At 43.5% G+C, this 10,030-nt stretch overlaps 1 protein-coding gene across 1 annotated transcript in view; it reads right to left on the minus strand.

Annotated features, from left to right (window-relative positions):
• Positions 1–8,804, minus strand: part of PPARGC1A (PPARG coactivator 1 alpha) — a 64,085-nt gene extending 55,281 nt beyond the window's left edge. Inside the window, exons 1-2 of the mRNA XM_072862224.1 lie at positions 8,676–8,804; positions 3,477–3,656 (exon numbers count right to left, since the gene is read on the minus strand). Of these exons, the coding sequence (XP_072718325.1) occupies positions 3,477–3,656; positions 8,676–8,723 (228 nt within the window). The 5' untranslated portion in view covers positions 8,724–8,804. The remainder of the gene's footprint in view (positions 1–3,476; positions 3,657–8,675) is intronic.
• Positions 8,805–10,030: the final 1,226 nt, after the last annotated feature.

A 10,030-nucleotide genomic window follows, 5' to 3' on the forward strand; every position in this document is an offset into this window, starting at 1 on the left:
TGGGTGACTTGTTAACTATTCACTTGCATGGACTTATGTCAATAGACAGTGCCCTGAGGGGCAAGAACTGCTTCATTTTATCTTTCCAGTAGTCAGAAAAACAAGCAAAGAAAACTGGGTGAAAAACAGAAGTGATCAAGCTGTGAACAGAAAGAAATCACCAAATTCATAATATGCATACGTACACACATTGATAAGAAGAGCCTCCACACTGGGGCAGATGGTACAGGCTTGATTTGGGACTAGTATCAGTTATGCTGGCAGGCAACTAGAATAATGAAGTGATGAATCAGGTGCATCTACAAGATACTGGTGTGTTTTAATACTAGGGTGAAGGCCAGTATCTCATCACACCTAAGCGGATGAGAGCAGGGATTTATACTCAACAGTTACATACTATCTAGACTAATTGGACTTTTATCTCACTTGGCTCCTGGTTGCTACCATAACTATTGATAATTTCTAGTCCCTGAGACTCCCAGTGCCACTGCTTGTGGGTGCTCGGCTCAAGCAAGCTTCCAGGAACACGTTTTGTAGAAACCCTGAAAATTCACTTTTGAAATACAAGCCTTTCTTAAAAAAAAGTGCACTAGCTTGAGACATCCAGGAACTTTGTAAAGGGCTTTTGAACACCGCTCCTCACCTAGACAATGCCACATGTACCGCATTAATACCTCAAAGGAGATTGTGCTTCATTCAAGGTTAGGTTTGGCAATTAACACTGTACAGCTTGTGCAATTAACGCTGCTCTTGTACTTCCCAACATTTGTTTCCCATTCTGGTTCTTTCCCTTCCACCTCAAACAGACTGTCTTTCTATTTTTATATGACAAGGCCTCATCTGGAAGCTTAAGTTAGATAAAACATACTACTCCCATGATGATATGAGAGAAAAAAGTAAAAAAAAAAGTAAAAAACAAAAATTTCTTTAAAAAGAAAAGCCAATGCAGATCAATGTGGAAAAATCTAGAGATTACGAAATGGGAAACTGCACAAAACTTCCATTCTCTCAGCTAAAACAAATAGTTCCTCGCAGAGTATGTGAGATAGTCTCTGGAGGAAGAAGACATCTTCTTCTGTTCTTGAGCACCCCCAGTCGTCACATTACAGAGCGGCAGAGGCGAGAAATAGTGCAAGGTATCCAGCTGCATGATGGAGAATGGGTACAGGGTTAATTTATGGGAGGAGAAAATAACTGTTTCATTCCTATCTTCCTAGGCCAAGCAACCAAGAAATGTAAATATAACACACTACGAAGCTGAAAATAGTCTAATTTTGCACTGCAGTATTGCAAAATGCTATTAGAGCACAATTTGTCCCTACAGGTAAGTATGGGCCAAGCTGTGCTGTCAGAGACAGTGATGCACCCTGCAACTGAAGCTGATGAGTGCGAGAAAATCCAGGCATTTGCAAGGAGGACAAAAGAATTTGCCTGTTAGGAAAGAAGCAGCATATTTCATTTCCAAACTATTATTTCTGACCTATTAGTTGCTGCCTAGATGCATTCCCCCAGCTGTATACCACCTATTTCTTCACACTGAGGCTGCTCATCCTCAGACGCACCCAAACATGCCCGTGAGAGGTTACACGTAATGACCGATACCTTGTGTCACCGTCTCCCAATGAGGTTAAGTACAAGCCTATCTGGTTGTCTTGCTGTTTACAACATGCTTTGATTTTCAGAATGGGAATTGTCTCATATAGGAAGTGACAAGTCCTAAACAAGGCGTGTAGGGGAATTGTCACCACCTATCCGAGACAATTTTATACTCGGCAGCTGTGGCCACCAGCGCAGCCAGGCAGTTACACACAGGGCAAGCAATGAGCCTGTGGTCAAATTCCACTGGTTTTACTGGAACGATTTGTGTGCTTAGAGTTGATAGATGCATAATTATATTACTTATCTGGAACTTACACTTTGAAATTCTCCATCTCCAACTGATTTTTCCAAAAGGAAAATGCCTCTGCATTTGGCTTTTGACGAATGAGGAAAAATACATCTCCTCAGTTATAAAAAACACAAAGCCACTCTCTACCACGCTAGCTGCAAATGTGCCCCCTGCCCCCCCTGCTACTGACCATCCAAACCTGCACACCAACACGCTGTACCCTGCCTGAGGCAGTACAACGGCAATTCAAGAACAAGATGGGGTTTGGAAACTTTGTAAAACAAGGCACGGAACATTATACAACTAATGAAAAAAGAGGGCGTAAGCACAGGGCTTTGCAGGGCTAATTTAAATTTGATTTTAATAAAATTAATTCTAAGTTATTTGGACGTAAATGATAGAAATTGATTAGAGAGGACCGGTTTCTGCTATCAGTTACACTGGTATAAATCCCAAGTAACTTCATCTGCATCAGGGAGATCACCATGGCTTTAGAGCTGTATACAAAAAAGAAGAATTGCATTCAGGACATCTTAGGTAAGATTTTTACTATACTGTTTCAGTTAATCTTTTCCAGCCTTTAAACTCCACCATGATAATTTGGGGCTTCCCCAAGCCAGCGGGCCAGCCGTAGTTCCTGGAGCTGCAGTACCTGCCATGTGAGAGGCAGCACCCGTAGCTCCCTGTTGCACAAGGTCTTCCTGCCAGCTAATCAATTTATTGTCCAATTTCCCAGTGAGTGAACGATCTATGGCATCTCCTATCATCAAGGAGGGAAAGAGGTTAGGGTTCAGCAGTGGCACGGCTGCCCCATAACCACGGAGCAGAGAATCATGAAAGCTTTACACAACGAAAGAAGACCAGAGACAGAGTAAAGAGACTGTAACCCTCCTCTTGTACACCCTGATCCTCCAGGCAGTATTTTAAAGAAAACATTTAAATCTCTTCTACCACCCTTCAACTTTTACTTTAAGACTGCTCTCCACTGAGACATATATGAAACACCTCAAACGATGTGCTGGCTCCTGAGCTACTGACAGCCCTCACTGCCTTCTCTGCCACATCCACCCTTTTTCTTCCCTATACATCAACGATGAGGATCTCTCAATTTGTGTGCAGAGTGCCTTGCACAGTAATGCTCTGAGTGGTAGAAACCTTTACTGGAAATGCCCCAGCTGCAGCTACCTATCAGCTAGCTGCTGTGCTGCACTCCACTTCTTGCTGGGGAATGCAAGTGGAAGACAAGAAACACGTTTCGACTTTTGTTTTTCTTTGTAGCTGACAACTGTGCAACTCCTCACCATGACGCCACAGGGCAGCGTGCTCTAGGCTCTCTTTAGTAATTTCCTTTAAAAAATAAAAAGTTCCATTTAATTTCTTTCAAGACTTTTTCCCTCCTTTCTCCAGATTGCATGCCTGGTTTTGATCACGAGGATTAAAGGCACCAGTCAGAACCTGTAACACACATCACCACTTTTGCCGTCTCTTAGCAGGGGAAAAATAGTAAAACCGTTGTCCACCAGGCTAAAAAAAAAACGAAAGAGCAAGCAAGGACTTTGCAACGTGCACTTGCATTGCCTGGCCTTACCTCAAATATGTTGGCGGGTTCATTGCTGTACTGATTGGAGATGATCTCTGACTGGTCGCTGTACCACTTGAGTCCCCCCAGAAAGCTGTCCGCGTCTAGGTCGTTCACATCTAGTTCGGAGAGGTCAAGTTCTGGGAGATCTGGGCAAAGAGGCTGGTCTTCGCCAACCAGAGCAGCACACTGCAGGAAACAGCAACACAGAAACAGTTTCATTAATTACCAGGAATCTATTAACTTTAATATCATGTGATAAGAATTAAACCTCGATTAAGCTGTGGCACAGGGTCACTAGAATTGACTTTGTTTTCTGGAAAAAAACCCACTAAGCATTACATCATTGTTAGCTCTACACAGGTATGCAAAGGGAGGGGGAAACAGGAGGGCATAAGCTGCCTTCTCAATCTCATCTCTGTCCAGGGGCAACAACTTTCCTTCTCCTTATACTCTTTGATAACAATTGTGTTCAAAGCTTTATTAAATCCAACAGCAGAGGCCAAAGCATGGCCTTATTCTCTTGCTTCAGAGCGAACCAGTGCAGGTAGAAGTTACAGATGAATACCTCTGGGCAAGGTCTGTCACGCATTTCCTGATGCATTCAGGTTAAAGAGGCACAGCCTGTTACAGCCTTCAGCCCTGGAGGCTAGCTCAAGCTGGAGACAGTCACACTTTCACTTCTACAGATCCTCACTGTAATCCTGGAGGTCAGTCATGATGGTGGCTACCATATGGGCATAAAAAAGTAAGGGTCAGTGATGCTGCTGTGCTCTTTCCCCTATCCACAGACCATAGCCACCCAGTTACACTTCAGGGTCCTGGCAACCGAAGCTTGTTCTGAAATATCCCTATATTCACCTTTGGGTGACAGGCATAGTCAGTTCATGCAGCCTTTCACCTGCTTGGTGTGAACACACATATTGTCCCAGTCAGCTTCCTAAGTGTCCCCAGACAGTGGCTGCAGTGAGGGAACCAAGTAGGTTTTCCTCCTCTGGCAGCATGTGATTCAGTAATGCTAACGTAGAGGGTCTGTGAAACATTTTGGTTGAGGTAATAAACAAGGTCTAGTCTGCATGGCTCCTCTTCAGCAGTGCAAAATGTTCTTGTCTCCATGACTTATGAAGAGAGTAGTGATAAATACAAATAAACCGGGAATAAGTGTCCTTTTATATGCAAGTACGAAGCTAGATAGGGTATTGACTGACCTACTAAGCAAGAAAAAATTAATAATACACATCCACTTTAGCATGGCAATTGAAATGTTAGAGTATCCACCAAAACCATTTCCTAATTATGGAAAACACGTAGTAACAGCTTGGGAAATAGTGGAGTCCCATACGTCAACGCTGCTCGATGAAGCAATTCCTCCTGCACTGTACCACGTACCCTTGTAACTCGTCCCCGAAGAACTACGTTGATATGGGTATACTGCAAAACACACGTAAAGCTGCAAAGGCACCAGGCGCTGAATGGTTAAAAGCCATTTAATGTCTAAGGGCTTCCACCCTGAGTATTTCTAGTGCTGTGTTATGGATGGCCAACAGCAGGTCCTCCTCGACTCCCGTCAGTTGACTGGGTGGTTTGAATGATTTCCCAACTTCTATTTGGACTGAAGTCAACCCAGAAAGTGCCACTTTCTGAAGAGAGATCTGTAGGGCACTAACACAGTGTCCATTGATGTGAATTGCTCAAAACCAGTTATGTCACTCTTGCAAGGACCGCCTTTTACAATAACGCAAGTGAGAGCTGCTGAAGGTGCATTTCATTGAGGTTTTTGTCCCTGGGAATCTCGGTGTGTCTGCAGTGCGCGGGCTGGATGCAGCAGCGCAGCGACGAGCAAAGATTTTGTCTGTTGGCACAAAGACTCGGTGCAGCTGGTGCGAGCTATAATTTACCAGACAACTTCTACGTCTACCAGGACACTACGAGATAATCACGGAATAGGCCAAGGGGCAAGGGAGCTGGGAGGCAGCAAAATGAGGCTCTGAAATAGCAGTTGCTTTCCTTCCTGTTATTTAAGGGGCTGCAGAACTTTAAGAAGTCAAAACCTCACTTAAGTAATTTTCACTGCACACAATTTTTTATCATTATCTTGGTCACAGGAAAAAAAAAAAAAACCAACCCAAAAAATTAAAGAGTTCCCTCTTCTTTAGTGCGAGACACAACCTTCCGGCAGCAATCTTATAATGCAGAGATGACCTTTTTTGATGCTTGGCCGAAATCTCTGATCTCATTAAAGGATAATCTAGTTTTTGACTGAAAAGGTAGATTCTCAGCATCATTCTCAGGTTTGTGTTGTGGAGGTCAGTAGCTTATAACTGATGCCGTAGACTTCTGAAGTATCCTGCTGATCTGTTACTGCTTTCGTTTGTAAAAATAGCTTCACTCTGTGAACCACCTACTTAAACATGTTTACTCTTGGTAATCTGCATTTTTAAGTTCCTACAGTGGGCTTTTGAAGCAACATAAACAATGGCATTAAAAAAAAAAATCCTGCTCATGGCAGCTTTCATTTGCCTATAGTGACTGCAATGTCACCTAAAAAAATGTAATTGCTGAAATGAAGTATATATGCTCTTGCCAATGTTGACATGATAATAAAATCAATGTTTCTGAATATGACATTATGCTTCTAATCTGAGACACATTAGTAGCAAGTGTTCCTGTTATTAATTTATATTTGGCCTTTGGATGATGCCAGATTTAACACTCCAAGTCCTAAAACTGTCCTCATCTGACACGTTGATATTTACTGTTTGCCTATACATCTGTAACAGGTGCAGCTGCATTGCTAGCATACATTTTACTGTCTTCCCACCGTTACTTGATATGATAGTTATTCCATAACTATAGCCTTAATTTTATAGTAACATTTAGGAGGATAAAGCAGTCACTAAACACAAAAGGCTAATTACTGTGCGTTATTTCACTCCAACAGACTTTTTTTCTCCTAGTTCAGGCGCAAACAATAAATTAGCTTAACTGCACTGACAATAATGAATCATTATAATTAAGTATAATTCTCCATTAACCTTTTGGACGTTTTTGTGCCTTTGAAGGTAAATTAAAAAAAAAAAAAAAAAAAAAGAGAAGACTGGACTTGTGCCATATTAATTATATTAATGAAAAAATAATCTGCATTTTATTTTTAACAAGTTTTTCAAACAGCCAAGGGGATGAACTCAGGAAAGAAAGAGAGACTTGACAGAATGTGTGTCATGTGGATTCTCTCTATCAATCTTCACAACCTTACTGTACATCACCTTCATTAAACTGTGAAGCACTGGGGACGCTGATCAGCTACAGCGATGCAGGCCTTTATTAAGCAACACGCCGTCCTGTCATTATGTGAGCGAGAATATAATACATTTTACGTTGACAGCAAACATTAATGACTCAAAAAATGAAAGCTGCCTCCAGTACCTGCCGCCTGCGATATTTTAGATCAGTAAAGGTGATCCCCCGAGCCAAAGCAGCACGCAGACGCCTGTATTGCTACAGGAAGTGCAATGCAGGAGCACGTTGGTAAAATCCTACCCACAGTTAATCCACCCACCACACAATTAATATTAAGATCAACCCCCTTTTTTTTTTTTCTTTTTTTTCCTCTGCACTATGAAAAAGTCATTGACATAAATTATCTATTCTGTTACTAGCTTGAAATTACTGCAGGAACTCTAGTGATTAAAATAAATCTTCAGTATTTCCATATAAGCTGGTTCCTCAATCAGCTCCTTCCAGCATTAGGAATAATACATGATGGAAAAACGAAGCTACGGCAGCTGAGACCCATGCTACAAGCCAGACAACAACCCACAGGATACCCCAGCTACTCAGAAACAATTAGGACTTTGGAGCCAGAAAGTCATCCACTTACAGCCTTGACTCATAATAGCTACAGGACATATGAATTATCCATATCTATTCCACTTTACCAAGAAATCAAAACAAGATAAGAGCAATTACAATATGCAAACAGAATCAGTGGATACAATGGCAAGCTGCAAATATTTAAAACACGACAAAAAGACTTGAGAATCCACACGCATGCTCCACCAGATAGGAAAAATATACTGGAGAACACGGTACGTTTTTACTTTAGATGGGTAGCTCTCTACAGCATGAACATCTTATTCAAAAAGCATCGCCTGTAACCTGTTTTTCCCTCCCCCGTTGCCTGAGGGGAGCATTTTAAGCACTTATTCCAAGCTCGCAGCCAGAGGGTTAGTTCCTTTGAGCAGGTCTGTATTTGGGATTCCTCTCCATGGGGTCCAAAGAAAGTTTGCCTCGCTTCGCAAGTTGCCCGAACTTTCAGGTAATGCTCCATTTTGCCGAATGCAAACATACAGAAATCCTCAAACCTCACTTTATACTCCAGAGATTACCAGGGAGCTGCTTGCTTTTTTTTTTTCCTTTATGAATTGTAGCCAGCAGAAGCTGTGGATTTGATGTATTGCCGTCTATTTTTACACAAGCAGCAGCGGCGGCGGCGGCGGCAGCAGCAGTTCACACAGTCCTGCATAAACTCTATTCTCATGGTTCATCCTGTTGTCTCTGCTGTACAGTGGGATTTAACCATTTGTTGGACTACTCAGATTGACTGAGAACCCTGCTCTATGGGACATTAGCTACAGCATCATTATTCCAATACCACAAGAAGCAGGGAAACGACTCCTTCCAGAAATCTCTTTTAAAAGCATCTAAAGCCAAACAACAGGGTATTCATTCTTGTGTGCATGTTTGAATTCTGCAGCTGATAAACAAGGAAAAAACCTTCGACAGAGCACAGTGAAACAAGCAATTAAAATATGAAGCTGTTGGTTAATTTTAACTTTTTTTTTTTTTTTTTTTTTAATGTTAATCTTATTCTAAATAAACATGGCATTTTTCCAACCAGGCCACTAAACGCCACTGGAAAGACTTCAGACACAGATTCGTATCAGTACCTTAGAGCATAAATATTGCATATGACGGGAAAGCGAGCCAGAGGCACATGAAAATAGTTTCCAACTGCAGGAGATACTGATGACAGGAGCTCAGCTTTGATTTGCTCAAGGCATCGCAGAGTAACCTTAAAATAGCAAACTTACTGGAGTTAAGATAAGATTCGGACTTGTTTGCAAAGTATGCCGCCTTGGCCCTCCTGCCGGTTCCCTGACAAGCCCGCTGTCCCCGCCGAACGCCTGCACCCCGCGCGCCCCTCACCTCGAGATCACTCCATACAGAGTCGTGATTGCACATGTCCCACGCCATCCAGCTGCGGAGCGACGGCAGGAAAGCTGGCAAACTACAGTCCAGAGGCAGGCAGGCAGGCAGCAGACACTCATGCAGGCAACGAGACCCTCTCTGAGAGTGAACCGAAGGCACCTGTCTTACTACTGTTCCCCGTCACATGACAAAGCTATTAAAAAGTAGGCTGGGCTGTCACTCATCCAGCCTTCTGGTGCCGCTGCTCCAGCCCGTGACGTCACCCAGGGGCAGACCCAGCCTGAAGTGAAGTAAATCTTTGCAAAACCCACTCAGACCTCGGCGGCCGCGGCACCACGCTGTGACTCAAAGCAGATTTCCACGCCACACCCCCAAAACTGTGCTCCTGCCGTGGAATAGCTTGCATCTCTCCCCATCTTTTTTGATTTCTTGGCTTGCTTGCTTGCTTTGCCCCCCCCGCAAAGCAAACAACAGGCAGAGCTGTGTTTATTATAGAGGAAAAGTGAAGTAACTCCAAGCTGAGCTACAGCCTGCGTGCTCTGAATAGCCCGAGCCCAACCTTCGCAGCACCCGCGCCGGCTCCCGGCACTCTTTCCTTTGGAGAGGCTATCCCACAGTTCGGCAAAAGTTACACCACCTTTGAGCATTTTTTTTTCACTCGGGCATTTTGCACCTCGCCAAGTATTTTGGTTAGGTTAACAGCTTCTCGACGGTAACTGCAGCTCAGGTTAGTTCTTCCACACCAAATTCATCGGCAAAAAACCCTCAGCATTTCCCAGGAATGGAGTAAGCACCTATAAAAAACATTGATACAGTTATCTCACCTGCTACAAGGAGGGAGCCTGATCCTGTTCCCAGCTAGATTACAGTATTTCTCCGCTGCTCTTTAATCATTTCTCTGTCCCAGTGTACTCCCCCTAGAAACCAGGGCTGTTACAAGCAACTGCCACAGTCCTGCCCATAACTGCCCAGACCCCCGCCTGCTTTCTCCTGTAAGCACCGCTGCCTCGGGGTGCATTTCTGTAGAGACACCCTGCACCAACCCCTCTGACCTGGACCCAGCGTTTTCTCATTGAAAACCCAGACGTGCTGTTATCTGAAGTGTCTCCTCATCCAAGCCTTTCCCAGACAACAGGGGCTGCTGCAGGTGCAACTGGTTTATGACGCCCCTCTGCACTGCATACCCAACAAACTCCAGGTACCAAACTGAACCGCAAAGCATTGCCCACAACAGAGAAACAAAAACAAATAAAGGTCTTGTTTAACTATCCCCACCTGCCTGCTTATTGTCTTAAGTTGCAGGTTTTTTAATTAGCTGGGTGCAAAAAGTCTCGTGAAATGTAAGCGCTGGC

The sequence above is a fragment of the Ciconia boyciana genome, chromosome 5, assembly GCF_034638445.1.
Source record: "Ciconia boyciana chromosome 5, ASM3463844v1, whole genome shotgun sequence".
In the NCBI taxonomy this organism is placed as follows: Eukaryota; Metazoa; Chordata; class Aves; order Ciconiiformes; family Ciconiidae; genus Ciconia; species Ciconia boyciana.